Genomic DNA, 17,621 nt, shown 5'->3' with positions numbered 1-17,621 from the left:
TTGCAACGACTGGAAATTGAATGCCTCTTTGATCTCCTCATCTGTCACATTGTGATGACATTTGCCTCTAAAAAGGCAATTAAACGGAGGCTATGATCTCTAAATAACCCACATACTTAAATAGATCAATTGATTTCTGAAGACATCTACTTCCAGGGTGCACACAGAAGACCTTATAATATTACAGTTAATCAGCTGTGTTGAAAGAAGCGCTGTCAAGCCATTGATATATGTGGGGCGTTTAATTAGATTTTATGTCATTCACACTTCACTTGCAATGGCTGTTATACTTTTGGATTCCCAAACATCATTATCTGCTGAAACAGCATGATTTGTGCACAGAGGGCAGAGCAGCTTGTCTCGTGCAGGTTTTGACAAAACCCGCACAACAAGCAGCTAAACATCGTCAGTCACAATCTCACATCGGGGCATTTGATTAGCTCTCCTGTTACAGCTGTGCTCAAGCGAAGCGTGTTTTCCCTAATTTCTTGATGTTTATGATTTAAGAAAGATGAAGAACATTGTTTGAATTAAATAAACCAATGTTGTTTTGCAGAAGCTTTTTATGTGTGCAGTAAGGCCTCAGCAGCCGCCAGTGCCACATCGGAGCTGTGAACCAATTTGTTCCTGCGTACCAGAGGAACATAATGATAGTGTTCCACAGTCCCTTTTGATTGTTACTGCAGAGGCTTACAGGCCAACCCATAATTAACACAAATACACAAAATACAACCTGATGGAAAAAAACACACCATGCTGTGAAAGTATATGCTGAAACCAATGCAGTGGGCAAAAGCATATTGTTTTTTTTTTTACAAGCAGCCACATCATTAGCTGCTATCTCTTGTCACTGCCAGGCATGTTTTGTTAAACTAAGCCTTACTGCGTCAGACTAATCCTTATTGAATGCAGAGGCTTCCTTTAAAAGGAGATTGTAACGTTTGTCTCTTGATGTCCTGTTTGTTTTTTGGCATGTAAGCCCTGTTATTTCTACTCAAAATTATATTAGTGTAAGATATTCAAAGCTGCAGCCTAGTCGCTAGGATAAAATGTTACTGGTCAACATCTCTGCAAACAACAGATATGTTCAAGTTGTATATATATGGTTAATATGTTTCAAATTTAGTAAGTGTGACGTGAAGTCGGGCCATCTGCAGCTGTATCGTGGCGACAATACCAGGTGTTTTTAACGAGATCTCGGGACATCCCCATTTGTGTTTATGGTGATGAAAATGGTTAGTTTAAGCCAAAATATGATGTTTTCCTAACCCTTACCAAGTGGTTTTTGTGCTAGGACCTGACCAGACTATAAGCATAGAATTGTGCCACAAGAATAATTTTAAATTGAATTCAAAGAAACGTGAAGGTGGTTTGGCAGAAACGTACTTAGCCAACATTTATTCTGGCGACTGGGTTTAATTACATCTAGATGTGTTACATTATCTTTATTTGCCCTGTGCTGCTTAGTTGATAGAGGCTTACTGAATCGAAACAAGTCCCAAACCAGACCTTCTGTACCAAATAGCTACAGTGTTATTCATCAAATACATTCTTATTACAGTTGCATCTTAGCAGCGCAGTTTCCACTCAAAAAGCCTTCTCAGGTGAGCAGATGCCAATCCTTCTAGCTTGGGCTACACTGTATAGTTAGCCTCATCGTGCAGTAAGTGCAACTGATGCATCACAGCTTGTAAACCACTCTTTGAGGACATTATGGTTTCCCAGTTCATTTTACACTGTTCTATATAGTAGGAAAACTGTCAAAATTGTTCAACCCATTTCAAATAATCCTCTGTCAAAATTGTTCTATCGAATGAAAAGTGATGTGTAACAACATTTCAGGATATAGGGATGTAGAGTGTTGTAGTGGTTTGTTTCAGCCTTCAATAAGTTTAAATAAATAACCACTTACAGGTTGCAGGAACCAAACACTGAGACACAGAAGAACAAAATTCTCTTTGTCTATTCGAAGCAGTTTATCCTTCAGCTTGCAGAAAAGTACAATGCATGTCTGGAATACAAAGGGTCCAGATTCAGAATCCAAGACAGAATATTTCTCTGGGCATCTTTTCCTTTAAACCTCTCATCAATCTTCCACATGGGCTGAGATATTTCTAATTGGTTAAGAATTAAACATGCATGAATATGCCATTACACCTACATCCAGGTGAAGCGCTATTACACAAGGAAACATACACTGAGATACATTAGATGCACTGAGAAACCCAACTTTACCGTTTCTTTCCTGCAGTAAAAAGTTCTTATCAACCAGCTCCCCGGGCTCCACACAGCAAAATGATCTTGAATTCCACCTCGCTCGTATGACTTTGTGATCATAAAACCAAGTTTTCTTTGATTAGAATTAAGTCATCTTAGTTATGCAGATGTGCGAATATTGTTTTTATTTTTATTCCACCTGCCAATATCCTCAACCTCTGATGTGAGGAGTCAAATAAAATTTTCATCGTGAGAAAGTGAAAGAATGGAGGGAGAATGAAATCTGTTTCAACTAGTGCTGAGTGAACTATCATAATGTGCAGTCAACTGGCCAACTTTCTAACAGTCATGTGCCTTTGAAATAACTGACATCTAATGAACAGTCACAATAAAATATGTTGTTTTCAAACAGTATTATAAAGAAATGTTTCCAACCAGGGATCTTTCTTAGATCTGTTCTTGATGTAACAAAGAAGTTGTTGAGAAGTATTGCTGATGATGGTGGGTTGACCGATACATCCCAGTCAGTGCAGAGCCTTGTAGATGGATAAGATAATCCCAAACGAATTAACCTTTTGCAACAAAAATACATTGCTCCTTCTGTAAGCAGGAAGAACAATGGTATGGACTCAGACACCTGCGGCACCTACACAAGACATACATTTTCTTAACATTTGCAGCCTCTATAACCTTTACAACATTATACCTACCTTTAGAACGTGACCCAATATATATTCTGCCCACGAAGCAGTGCCACTACAATTTGTGCTGTGCTCCAAGTGGCAACTGGTGAGAAGGTTTCGTGCTGAATCCCATCACCGGCACCTACACACACCCACCAAAGTTCACAAGGAATCCAGCTAAGTGCATGTGTAGGCAAGTTTGAAGTCTGTGGAGATGTGGTTGCGTCGCGTGTCTATTGTTGGTCTGCTTTTTTTTTTTTTTAATCACTCTTGATATATTTTGCAGTGAGTCAGCTATAAGACAAAGATGTTTGAATTCACTATATGGTAAAATTGTTAATTTGGGTGTGTGCATTCCTGATTCTGCAAATCAGGGATGTTCTGGTTTTCCATACACCTCTCTACAGATAATTTACATCTGCTTTCTTTGTGCTGATTTTGCCATTTAAAACTGTATCTGTGTAAAAATGAAGGAGTCATAAATTCAATCATGAAAACAAACTGAGAAAGAGTTATTGCCAGAATTTCTGCATTTCCAACTTTTTGCATTGCGAAATATCACTTTAATTCATGTCTTTAGTTGGAGAGACAGAAATGCACAAGTGATACAAAAGTTATGTAAGTGATACTTTACCTAGCATGCTAATGCCTTTGGAAAAGTTAAAAAATGAGGCCATTTGCCAGTTAGTGGCTTGTGCTTAACGAGCCCACTGCAGGGCGATAATTCCACAGGGTTGTGTAAAGCCTCATTCACATGCATATTAAAGCCTGTGTGCATTTTTTATGTAATAGAATACCAGACTCCAGGAAGAAAAAAAAAAGGAAAAATTGATTGCTAGTGATCTGCAAAACAACACAGATCAAAATGTTCAGGATTATTTTCAGTGAAGTGCAGAGTGCTCTTCAAAGTGCATTTCCCTTCATTTCCTGCGTGGTCACCTGCCTCGCACTGCAGGCGACGATGTGTCCCAACTGTGCTAACTTGTGCTGCCACGTGGCTGCAGATGGTCCGTCTCACTGCGGCGTTAATCAGCAGGCGCGCAGCTCTCCTCCACCCACCTGCGAAGAGAGGCGGTTTAATGTGAAATTAGCATGACATAATTGATGTGCTCTTCCTCGCTGTGGTCTGTGCGAGGACCTGCGCTGCCGCGGTTCTTGTGCTTCAAAGTGTAAAGGCTGTGACAGCGAACACCACGTACACACACTGCTTGTTTGTATCCCTCTGCCTCAGCCTTCGCCCTCTCTGCTCTCTCTTTGGCTCGCACAAACACACACACCTCCTCTATTCACCCCCTCGCCTCCCCCTCTCCTCTCATCTTCCAACTCCCCATCTCTCTTCCTTGTTATTTGCATCTCTCACACTGCACTCTCTCAAACCCCCCACCCATCTGCTTGCTGATACGGTGATACTGCGAGTCTGACTTAATAAAGCTTGAAGTACGTGTTGTCATTCCAACTGTCGATCATTATAATTATTCATAGATGGAGCAGAGATTGGAGTGGGAGGCGAGGTCTCAGAGCAGCAGCACGATAGTACAGCACGGCGGAGGTGTTCTCGCTGGGTGGAAAGGAAAAGGTTGCCCTGTGCACGATTCAGCATTTGCAAGCCTTAAAATACCATGTGGATATACTGTATATATCAGCAACGTGTCAGCCGCAAGTTTTTAGTTAGTCAGTCATGTGAGGCCCAAGTTAGTCACCCATGTACGTGATTCATCCAGCCATGTTCTTTGAATGAACAGGGATGGCTGTAGCTGTTGTGTGTAGCTGTGTTTTATAGCTCATGATACAACTTTTTAAAGGGCTGGTGTGCCTTAAATTTTGCAAATCTTCAGTCAGTGCTCTTTGTGGTCCATGTGCTCCAATGGCTAAACTGCAGAGATAACCCCTCTCACACAGTGTGCAGGTACCAGAAAGCGTTGCGTGTTAGATTCTTAAAATGGTAAACCCTCAGCGCAGCCCTTCATGTGAAGTGGTCGTGTGATGGCCTACATGTCGGTGTAAGCTTCTTAGCTTTTGGACGGTGGTGTTTAACATCCCTGACGAATGGGAAATGAGCTTAGCATGTTCTGTTGCAAGAGGAAACGGATAAACCATGGCCTGGATGACTGAGAATCTTCCCCAAAACACAGCCACTATTTACTTGCATAGTGCTATACAGAGGCAGCTGGACTTGCTTGAGCTGCCTCCGTATAGCACTTAATGTAGATATAGTTTTTGAGCATTTTTGAGCAGCTCGAAGGGTTTAGGTGAAATTATGCACATAAGTTTGGCTAACAACGAGGGATGGGCATTTTAAGTAATTTCCATTTTCGAGTACTCGCATTAAATTTTCATCAAGCACTTGAGACATCTTAGACACTGTAAGTAGTGCCTTGTTGGCACTGTACAGATCAGCCCTAAATTTCACTGCATTTTTCACAAACATCCTCTCCACTCTAATAGTTGTTGTTGGAAACACAATCGGCTCACGGAAGCCACCTTCTTCTATAAAGGGGCATATCTCCAGTCACCATTTTCATGATGAGCTGGCTAATCGACTCTGTCCTGTGCAGATATTCGAGACAGCACTTACATCTGAAAGATTTAAACTTTTAAGGTACAAGCGGGGTCATTTCAATTTTACATTTATTATATCAAAAAATCCATCCGTCCATTATCCGTAACCGCTTATCCTTTACAGGGTCGCGGGGGGCTGGAGCTGAGCCCAGCTGACATTGGGTGAGCGGCGGAGTAGACCCTGGACAAGTCGCCAGTTCATTACAGGGCTGACATATAGAGACCATTCACACGCATACCTATGGGCACTTTAGATGACCAATTTACCTGACTTGCATGTCTTTGAACCTGTAGAGAACCCACGCAGACAATGGGAGAACATGCGGACTCAGCATAGAAAGGCCCTGCCCCAGCCACGTCTCTAACCGGGGACCTTCTTGCTGTGAGGCAACCACTGCACCAATGTGTATATAAAAAATGTCATTACTTTATACATTGAATGAATACTGACGTCCTAATCAAGTATTCAAATACTCGAGTGCTCATGCCCATCCCTACTAACAAGTGAGCCTGAGCAGCTATTTTTGCCATCTAACCACAACAAATGTTCCTGTAAAGCTGACTATGAACCAGCATTATACTATAACTCTGCTGAGTACTCAAAGCTACAGGATACATGAGCAGTGTGAGTATCTTTTAATAATCACTTTGCTATAATTAACTGGACAATACTAACATTTTCTTCAATTTAAATGTTCCTATTTCAAGCTGTGAAAATTGTATCTGTTAAAAGGTCTCATGTGACACCGATTTTTTTATTGCTCCCCACTGGCTCCCCATCAAATACAGAATCCAATTTAAAGTTCTTGCAATCACTTTTAGATCACATCAGAGATCTACTGCAGCAGCAGCACCATGTTGTCACAAGCAGGTCTTCAAGGTCCTGCGATCAGGGCTTGCTGCTACAGTAGTTCCTCTATCTAGGCTTAAAACTAAAGTAGATTGTACTTTTGAGGGTTGTGGCTTCTGACCTCTGGAACTCATCCCATTTGGCTTAAGATCTGTGTACACTGCGGACTTCTTCGAAAAGCAGGTCAAGACCCATTTGTTTAGACTTGTAGTCTGGGTGATATGTGAAAAGATCATTCACTTTTTCATAAAAGCATGAAACTCGGCACAGTTGTACTTGCTTACTCTAATTGCTGCCATTACCGAATCATGTATTTTGCTATACAACCAAAGTTACGTACTATTGGTGTACAAAAACATTCAAGTTACAGATGCTTTTAATCAGTGGTCAACTATTCCCCTGTTTCTACTGGCAAATGTAGGGGTTTTTGGTTCATCCTTACAGAAAGTTTCTCCCACTTTGCTGGCACTTATTCTGTACTGGTGTTGCCAAAACAGTATGGATAAGACAGCCCATTATCTAATTCAATGTGGCATAGTGACTCAGTTTGGGATTGGTGTGCAACTGGACCAGAAATGCCACCAGATGGCTAATGACAGTCCTATCAGCGATGCTATCCCTATTGCTGTCCATGCAGGAGCTGTGTGTGCTTCCATGTTGGACTGCATGTACTGTATAATATATTGCTCCTAATTTATATAATCTCCCAGTAGTTCCACAATCCACTGATGTAAAAATAAACTTGGCTGGAGCAAACAAGGCTGCTTCAGTTGGCTGCAGCAATGTAGAGAACATTGGCAAGTAGCCTGCTGTGCATGTTATACTGTACATATCTCATCTTTATGGTGAACACATCGAAATAAGGATCCCTGCGGCGGCTGATACACACTCATTTTGACACATGCAGAACATCTTTCATAGAAAATATTCCAATTAGAGTTGTTTTATCACTGTCATCGTTGTGGTTGTCTCAGATCGTGAATCCAGGTCCACCTGAGAGAGACTACAAGTAACACAATGAGCTCCTTTTCAATCCGCCTTTTGTTTCATGTGTATACAAGTGTTGCATCCGTGTGGTTATTTGCTTCCTCCTCTTTGTTGAATCTTTCAGTAAACCCCTCCTCTTGAGGTCTCCCTCATTTGCCTTTTCTATTTTCTTTTTTTAGTTCTGTTTAGTTCTCTGACATGTTCCATTAACAGTGTTTATCGCAGAGGCCAAGGTGAACTGCTCTTTTGCAGCGCATTAAAATAGTAAACACCTTTTGAAATAAATCAGCCTTGGAACACAGGGAAGCGACAGTAAGACGCAGTAAAAATTATACCAGCTTGAGATACTTCAAAAGCATAAACATCCAATTCGGCATGGCAAATGTGGATAGGATTTCTGTTTGGCCAATGATCCCTACCCTTAATCTAAATGTGTGTCTGTATAAATAGGTAATTGCAGGTTTCGCTGAAAGAGCAACATAATTGAGAAGAAAGAGGAAACCATCAATTAGTCTTTTTAGCCAAGGGGGCTAATTTCCCTTCATCTTTTTTTATTACAGACAGCACTGCCAGCATCATTGCCAGGCGGCGGCGTTTCAACCACCTGACCCAGGAGCTTTACGAGCTGCCCATCGTGGTGTGGGACGGCGGGGAGCCGTCGCTTAGCGGCACCAGCACCTTGACTCTGCGGGTGTGCCCGTGCCAACGCCACGGCAGGATCCGGATGTGCCAAGGCGAAGCTTTCCTCTCCTCGGCTGGTCTCAGCACGGGGGCTCTGATTGCCATCCTGCTGTGCATCGTCATCCTGCTGGGTAAGTTGGGACAGACCTGGTGGGGACTTCAGCAGGGGGGAGCTGCCCAGGGGCAACATCCTGAGGGCATGGATGGAGGAGATGAACCATAGAGGAGCAGGGAAGGGTGGAAGGGTTTGAAAGGGGTTGACAAGGGCAGAGGAGGACAGAGGGACGAATAGACATGTGAGGACACAGGTAGAATTTAGAATGAGGGTAGAAAGAGTTGTGTAGGGCATGGGTGAAAGAAAAAGAAAAGGATTGCAAAGGACGGAAGAGAAGGAGGACACAGAGAGGAGGCTGGAGGAGAGGTGTCTTGAAAGGAGATGGTGAGGACAAAGACAGCAAAGAAGAGGCGAACGCAGATTGCAGGGTCAATGTGATTCAGAGAGGAGGTGTGTACAACTGAAAGACGTCTAAGAATAAACCATGCTCGTGTACAGACAGGCAGCTCGAATCAGAAAAATCAGATTAGACCTAAATCATATTTGTTGCTGATTTGAAATTCAATTCAAATGTGCTCTCTTACCATGCAACTGAATCTCCTTCCCCATCACTCTCTGCCCGGCACATGTTTGACATTGCATGTTGCGACTAGAAGAGCGAAGGATAAGCATGAAGGAATGTGGTGACAGCCAACATAGATGTGTGACGGGTGCGTTCTGCACCATGCATACCAAACTCAATCAGAAATACAGTGAAAATAAACAGGGCTGCATCCGTGTTACCAGCTCATTGCACCACCCAGAAAACATGCCCTCAGTCAATGAGCATGTGCCTTGTCACTATAGCAACCTGTCTTTCCGGTGACTGCAAATGATTACGTGTAATCTATACGATCTTTTCACTTTGGATTTGGAATGTGGACAATCAGCTTTGAGGGTAAGATGAGAAAAATTATTATTTGGAACGCAATGTTGGAGGTGGAAAATGTCTGAAACATTGAACTAAATCAACCAAATTCAACTAAACCTAGGGCGTGAGAAATGTCGCAGAGCAATTTCCTCCTCTGCAAACCAAAACTGCAGTCGGACATGATTAGACAAAACTGTCTAATAACACAGCCTCACCGTTGCAGCTCTCCCCTCCCCTCTTCAGTGATTGTCTGTGGACATTAGTGCGTGAAGGTTATGCATATTCATACTAGCTTTCTTCCTCCTCTATGCCAAACCCTCTGGCTGAGGCGAACAAAAGGCCATCACCACTGTCTAGAGCAAACGCTTGAGTGAGAGACACATGCTGAATCACTAATCATCAGCACAACGGAGACCGTAGTTAGGATGGAGGGGAGAAAGAGAAACAGGGAGAGACAGGACCTCATCACACCTTTTTTACTGTGGGCTTCACACTTTCCAGTTACAAGCCAAGTGTCTCACACATACAGTAGCTCAGCTACTATACAGAGGTTTGGAAACCCATCACCCCAAGAGATTTGAGAGTTTGTCAGTGGATCGCAGTCAAAATGAATCAGATTCCGCTCCATTAACAGTCACTCATTTGCCCTGCCTGCACCATCTCTCATAATTCACCATCTCTGGGTTTAATGACAGGTACAGTTAAGAAACAGCTTATTGTGTGTGTCCTGGAGGAATGGTGGTCTAAGATGCATGCTAAGTAATTGCAGTACCTTTTTTATCATGCAGCCCTCTCTCCTTATGCTAATTGTCCCTTTGTACTTTAAGTCTCTTGAACCTCAACACTTGGCCCCATTTACACCTGGTAATAACTTGTGATCTCTATCTGGATAAATTATCTGTATGATGGCACAGGCTTTGCATTTATACCTGGTATTAATAAGGGTTTTCATTATCTTGATTCTGCTCTATTCAAGATTGGATCTCAATATTATTTAGGTGGTGCTGGCAGATTTCAGAGATGGTGCATCTCAGGTCAAGGAAAGCAATGGCTAATTTGATTTTGCCTGTTCACTTAAGCTAGCAGGAAGAGGTGAAATCTGGCCATCTTTCAACTACTACTTCAACTACTTTCTATTTTTTTTTCCAAGAAGGTGATCAAGCTTTGCAGATTTAATGTAAACTAGTGCAGAGCCCATTCGAAAAAAACACAGATTATCTGGTATTGTGAGGGGTTTACAGATTCAGTCTTAAGCCTCCAGACCTCTCATAGACACAGACCCGATGATATCAAACATGTTTTATATTTATGATTTAAACTCTGGATGATTACATTGGTACTTTCTGAATAGGGCCACAACAACCAAATAGAGAGAGGCATGTCAGAGCAGCCGACAGCGCTGCCAAGCAATCCCCACTCATCCAGACTCCATTACGATTTGAGCCATGATGCAAAAGTGCTGAAGCCATGCCCCCACTGCTGCACAGAGCGGTGGTCACTGTTTAATCAGAATATATTCAAATTGAACGTGTAACCTTTTTCAAAATCCACCAAATTCTGCTCTTCTGTGGGTCCTCAGCAACAAACCTGCCAAGTATGAAATAGATCTGATGAACAGTTCTCAAGATATGCAAATAAGATACAGACAGAAAGACAAAGATTCCTTTCTTTATAGTTAGATGTATACAAACAAAGTGCAACAAGACCACATCTGGCGGCTGAAATGTTTGGAATATTATAGTATTTGGTTACATTTTCAACTAGAAAAAAAGATACTCAGGCACATTGAACAGTTCTTGCAATACTCATTCCTAGAGTTGTGTACTCATTCCCTAAATGCCTGCACAGAATTGAAAATAGATATAAAAAAAGATTGAAGGTGAGCTGTAACATGTGCCAGCATCTACCAAGAGACTGTCCTTGAACCCATAAAACCTATAGTTTGTCTTTAGATGGCATGAATGAGCAAAGTGCTCAAGACGGAAAGAAATAGCATGTCCTGCATGAACACACATGAGACACAAGAAAAAGTAAGTGATAGGTCTTTTTACACGAAGTGTTGTAAGAGAGCGGCAGGCTGGTTTTAGAGATGTAGACTAAAGTTGATTGACAGATAAAAGTTGTGGAGCGGGCGCATCAATGTCTGCCGTATATCACTTACATAGACATGGCTCACCCCTTCAATTCCTGCTCGTCTTTGCTTGTCAGTGTGATTTGTTTGGGTCCGATTGTTTTCCATCTGTCCGATTAATGTCCTTGTTTTATCTCCGTGCCCTCTAATAAGCCACTCTAATTAAGCCTGCAGCAAAGCAGAGAGGGACACAAACGATCTCTGAGCCGACACAGTTGATAATGGCCTTTACACGTGACTTAAATAACATCAAATATTCATAAGTGGATCATTGTTTGGATTGTAGTAATTTGATTTCAAGTGAAATAGTACAGTATTATAGAACTAATTGGGTAGAAAAGAGGAATTGGATTAAAAACACAACCATAACCTGCTTAATGTGGAATTAACTCAATGCAGAACAAATACTTAATGCTAATGCTATGGTAAAATAGAACATTTCTGTTAATATGAGGATCTTATTTGATATGATAATAATCCTTTGCAGTTCTTTCTAGTAAGAAAACAGCACCCACATTAGTCTGATTGGGTCAAGGAGTATTTCCTCAAATACAAAAAGCTGTTTTCAAACTGATTGTTCATACTTCAAAATGTGTGTGAATGACATGATTGAATTATTGATCAAGTGCTAGCTTATACTTATGTCTTGTGTTTTTACCACTGACTATAAAAATTAGGGGAGAGAGCAACCATGACATCCAACTTAGGTTTCTGAAAGGCCAGTCTGAAGGTCAAAGTGGGTGGCTCAGGCCATTGTCATCTTGGCAGTGCCTGGCTCCGCCTAACTCCGGCGAATTCAAAAATGGGCAAATAGGTGGAGCGTGGGTAGAGCCGAGGGGAGCCAAATGAAGCCTGGTTATTGAAATATACCCACCACAGTCCACCAAGCTGGAATCTCAGTCCTCTAGAAGCTCCAGACTCTGTCCACAGCTGTCTCCTCCAGAGCTCGCCAGCTCCAGCCTCTGTTGGCCAGTCAACAGCATTGCCCATTGATCAGAAAGGCCGGCGTCTGTCCCTCCCCTCCGGTCTGTCAGTATATATACAATATATTTGTCTCATAATTGCGTGGACAATTCTCCTAAAGGCACCGACTCCACAAAGATGGCAGAGGTCAAGTTCAGTGACTTGTATTGGCAGACAGCTTGCGACTAGCTGTCACTCAAAGTGGCCACGCCCTTAATTATGCATAATTTTAAGCCCTAATATTAATTTACAAACTGGTGCAAAAACGTTTTTGCTGCTAAACACGGTTATTTCTGGTGTAAAGATGGGCATTTTAACATGGAGTCTTATGGGGATTGATGTGATTTTGGAGCCAGCCTCAAGTGGCCATTCAAGGAACTGCAGTTTTTGGTACTTCTTCGTTGGCTTCATTTTCAAGCCCCAAAGCTTTCCACTTGGTTTTTGCTTATGTTGTACAAGTTTTGCTCTTTAGCCTTGGAACATGGAATGGCCTCTTATTGGGATTAGACACATTATTTTGAAGCACAATGCAGCTCTCTAGCCTCCCAGTGTAATCTTCCATAACCAGGGTGAATGCAGCATAATGAGACTTTTGCAATGGCCTCTACTCTTGCAAATACATATCTGCAGACTGGAGTAATGCTCCCTGGTACCATAAGTGGTGTGCAGAGCAACAGTTCGTCCTCAACTGGCCTTGGCTAGGCGTATGAAATGACCTGAATGGACCATTGAGGAAGCATTAATGTAGAGAGTGTATTACGATATAGTGTGTACAGTGCAGTGGATAGGAATATACTACAAATACAAGTAGATCATGAACTGTGGAAAGCGCAGAGCATGCTGGTAAATAATGGAAAGGTGCATTAACTGAGTGTCTGGGTAACATTTTTATTTCTCATTATATCCAGGCTGTTTACCTCTAAACCACAGCGATGTTTTAAACTGTAGATAGAGAAGGAAATGGCCAAAATGTAACGGCTCAAAAGTATGCAGGGGCAAGTAAATGAAAAAAAGAAAAATCTTCATTTCCGAGTTCTGCTCAGTGTGATTGACCCAGCGCACCTCACACACTCTCATATCCTTGCATTGTGTAATTGGTTGCTTTAAACAAGTTCAGCGATAAGCACTGTCCCACACAAATTGCATTTTTCACCCTCTGTAACCCCACTTGGGGTGCCACTGCACCAGGTGGAGTGTAGTGAATTTGTTTTTTTTTTCCATAGATTAATCACATGCAGGTTGGGGGACATTTCATTAAAAACACCGACAGGGAACTGCACTGAACAATGAAATATATGTAGATGAATCTGTGAATAATTACTTTAGTCATAAGTCGTCTAAGGGTACAGTCGAGCAGATCTTTTTTAGTCCATGATGGAAAAGTTTTTCATTCTTCGTTTAGTTTCAGATTATCCAAGTGCAACTCAATCAGGGCTTATGAAAAATGCCTCATGGCCACACGTTGCTCAGTTACTAGACTGAGTTTTAGTAATTGATTAGATTGATTCTAAGTCCTGCAGCTAAAGAATAAAGCAAAAAATACAGAGAAATAGCTGTAGGAATCCAGGCTACGATGAATCATTTTATTATTTGATGCTCCAAGCATAACTGCCGGCTATTAGATACTTCTAACAGTCTGCTCTAATAATCTGTTCATACCTGGGGTTGGATTCAGTGGGCAATGCCCTGGGGGTCTCAGACCCACCTGACTCACTCTGCTACCTGGTTTGAGGTAATTGCACCGATCCGACACAAATTCATCAGGAAATGTGACCATTATGTTGTAATGACATACATTTATTACATTTATTATTACACACATTTATCACCTGTTCACACACAGTGCAGAAGCTCATTGCCAAATTTGAAGACCTTGCACCCTGGCATTCAGGTCGAAAATGGCCCTGCATTAAAAATGCAAGGGTCTGTGTTGGTGGGGTTGTATTGTTTCAATGAGATGATACACTCAAATCCTGAAAAGCTGTGTTGTAATTTGAGGTCCTGTATTTTCAGGGGGTGCGACTCTAACTAGTGTTGTACAAAGAAACGTTATGTGTAGTCCCTTTATGCTGTAAAATTATATTAAAAAATGAATAAATAATAAGCCATAAAAAATCTTATTTGTGGCTGAGCGTGGAGGATGAATTGAGTAGTCTCTCTGCCTGAGGAAAGAAGCTGTTCTTTAGTCTGGTGGTACAGCAGCAGATACTGATGTATCTTTTGCCAGACGTCAACCCCATTGAACTTTTATGCGGGGACAAGACCGAGAAAGCCAAGCATTCTGTGACATCACAAGCAGCTTTGTGCAACAGCGTCAGATCATGCTGGGATAACACGAGTCATCAGGTTTTGCACAAACTTGTGGGGTCCATGGCCGCTAGGGTGCGTGCTAACATTAAAGCAAAAGAGAGACATGCCAAATACTTATGTATTCTGAAAGTGGTGGAAAATCTTCAACTTTTCACTCAAATTGTAGGCTGATATTCGGAATGAAAAAAATATTGTTACATTTAAACAAATGCAAGATAGATGCATTTTAACTACTGTAGAAATGTTGGACCCCACTATACGTGTAACTTCTGTCCTAAGGGATCCCCGCTGCGTTAATGTGTTCAGGAGCCATTAAAAGAGAATTTCATTTATTGTATTTGGTTCAGGTTCTCAGTTGTGAGAGCGCTGGGACAGGTCAGCATTTATCAGTTTATTTAAAACTGCCACGGTCTGCATGGGATTATTCTTACCTGCCCAAGAGAAGTGAAAGAGGAAAGGTGTTAAACTAAACAGCTCGAGCTTGGTGTCAACACACCTTTTGGTGTCTAAGTCTACTCTGAGTCTTAAATCTTCCCTTTGAAATTGCTTTATATATTCCGTCTACAGAATGCTGTAAACACCACAATATGTATACAAAAAAATGTATTGCTTGAGTAAATACTGTAGATTAGCCAAATGCATCATTGCATCCTGGATGTTATGAAAGCTGAAACCTCTACCTCCTATTAATCTACCACCAACACCTTCCCTCCTCTAATCCCGATTGGCTGATCTAACACACTGGGTTGCTGTTTAGATAAATATATCTTGCAACAGTCTGATGTATAATGCCAAGATGTAAAAAAACCCATTCATATCTACTTTATGAAAAGGGGTTTTAATCAGATGAATTTCCCTTTTTGTCCCTGTAAACCTTTTATGTTTTTCCTCCTGCAGACATGCAGTGCAATTTAATTGTGAAGCAAAGATGCCTCTGCAGGAACACTGATCTTGCTTGCTCCTCTCTGATAATGTACTATAATGAACTCCTTTTAGATATTGCATTGCTGTAGGAATGTACTTCCCTGGCTGACGCCATTTTATCAAATAGACATTACTGTTAACATCTTGCGGAGAGGTCATCATTAACCCAAAGAAGAACTCTCATTAGTTGTAGGAACAAGTTCCGAGCTGTAGCATGTCATCAAATATTACTTGGCTTCATGACTTCATTAATAGCCAGAAAAGATATGTCACACTGTAAGCTACTTATCTGCAGAGATATTTTACAGCTTCCTCTTTAATGTGGCACAACTGGCTTATTCTTTATATTACCGGCCTCACCAAAGCTTAAAGATGATCACATTAGACTTAACTCCATATATTTGCAAGTGCTCACCTTATATTTAGATGATGTAATGCCTTTTTGCTGGATGTGAAGTTGGATCTGCTCCAATGATGATTATAATGTGTATATTGTTATTATCTCAACAGCTAGCATTCAGAGTGCCATCACAGCCACTGCTAATGTTGACTACAGCGCCATTATTGATTTACAACTCTTCATCGCTTGGCCAGTTTTTATTGTTGTGATAGAAAATCAGATAAATATGCACATTTAATTTGCTTGTGTTCATTTGGTTGGCTGTTTATGAACCACGACATGTTTGTCTGTCATGAGCTATGAATTAACAAACACAGGCACACACAGGGATTGGTATTAGCATAAAAAAACAGGGCTGAGCCGTGTATCCATATTCAGCTGTTCCATTATATGATGCTGTTCTGCTGAGCAGTTTGTCATTTTAATTGTTGAGAAAAGCAATTTTCTTCCTGTCTGACTTTTGTCTACAACTATTAAATATGTCAGTTATTGTAGGAAGTCATTTTCCAGAACTGTAGATTTATTGTTCTCCTTTTTGAGGGGTATTACTTTTAGCACGTAATTTCCTTTTTTTTTTTTTCTAAATCAAGCATTGATACAATTTTCTTTCTCTGTGTTGCAGCCATCGTGGTTCTCTTCATCACCCTGAGGCGGAGCAAGAAAGAGCCCCTCATCATCTCCGAAGAGGACATCCGAGAGAATGTGGTCACCTACGACGACGAGGGCGGAGGCGAGGAAGACACCGAGGCCTTTGACATCATCGCCCTTCGCAACCCAGCTGCCGCCGAAGAGCTCAAGTTCCGACGGGACGTTCGCCCAGAGGCGAGGCAACACTGCGTCCTGCCCCGCAGCCGCAGGAGCCCGTCGGTGGAGCTGGACGAGGTGGATGTGCATGAGTTCATCAAGCAGAGACTGGTGGAGGCCGACATGGACACCAGCGTGCCGCCCTATGACTCCCTCCAGACCTACGCTTACGAGGGCCAGGGCTCCCCCACAGGAACCGTCAGCCCTCTAGACTCTCCCGGCACGCAATCAGAGCAGGATTATAACTACCTGGACGACTGGGGGCCTGAGTTCCAGAAACTGGCAGAACTCTACGGAGAGGCAGATTCAGATGTGACGACCTAGTCTGTGATTTCACTCCCGTTCAAACCAAAATCTGTTTGAAATCCGTTTTTCAAATTTTCAGTGAACAATATGAACAAACAGAGATGCTTTTAAACTGTTCCAGTGGTTTTCAACTTCTACTGTTGAACTAAAAAGTCTGCTCTTTTTTTTTTTTTCCTTTTTCCTTTTTCTTTTTCATTTTGTCGCTTTGGATCATGGGTCGTGCATCTGGAAGTATTAAAATCAGATTTTGAGATGGAAGAACAACAATATGGGGAAAAAGGAAATTGATATTTTCCTTGGTGTATATTTTTTATTGCTCAATAAAGTCCTGAAATCCATATGAGTGGATATGTGAAAGAATTGTACGTGTCTTCTTCCTCCGAGAATGGATATACAATGCAGCTTGCGGTTAAGATTATCATGGTGGGAGGCTTTACCGAAGGTGCTCTTGATTCACCACGCAGAGGATGATGCTGAGCCAGCCATGTGCACAATAGTGACACCTCCAGTCAAATGAGCTTACAATATGTTTTGTGTCATTTATTTCATGTTGCCATTATCTGTGCAAGACTCATTGAAGCCATACATGGGAATATATGTACATTTTTCTAAGCTTCTTTGATGTTAACTGCAGAGAGGCAAGATAATCGTTTTATCACTACTAGCACATTTTTAACAGTGAGGGTATATGTAATATAGTATAATCTAAAAACGAACAATGAATGTGACTGACATTTTGCTCCCCCACAAGTCTGATTTCTAGAGCCACAGAAGCAGAAACCTTGGGATCTTAAAGTTTCCCCAGCATCGGCTCATGGTCAACGTTGCAATTAATTAGGTG

General features: G+C 41.7%; 1 protein-coding gene across 1 annotated transcript in view; it reads left to right on the top strand.

Annotated features, from left to right (window-relative positions):
- The window catches only part of LOC141014486 (cadherin-18), a 95,578-nt gene extending 78,492 nt beyond the window's left edge, over positions 1–17,086 (top strand). Inside the window, exons 11-12 of the mRNA XM_073488299.1 lie at positions 7,857–8,108; positions 16,293–17,086. Coding sequence (XP_073344400.1) covers positions 7,857–8,108; positions 16,293–16,798 — 758 coding nt within the window. The 3' untranslated portion in view covers positions 16,799–17,086. The remainder of the gene's footprint in view (positions 1–7,856; positions 8,109–16,292) is intronic.
- Positions 17,087–17,621: the final 535 nt, after the last annotated feature.

The sequence above is a fragment of the Pagrus major genome, chromosome 19 (genome assembly GCF_040436345.1).
Source record: "Pagrus major chromosome 19, Pma_NU_1.0".
NCBI lineage: Eukaryota > Metazoa > Chordata > Actinopteri > Spariformes > Sparidae > Pagrus > Pagrus major.
The sequence above is the reverse complement of the archived record's forward strand: the minus strand, read 5'-3'. Positions and strand labels throughout refer to the sequence as shown.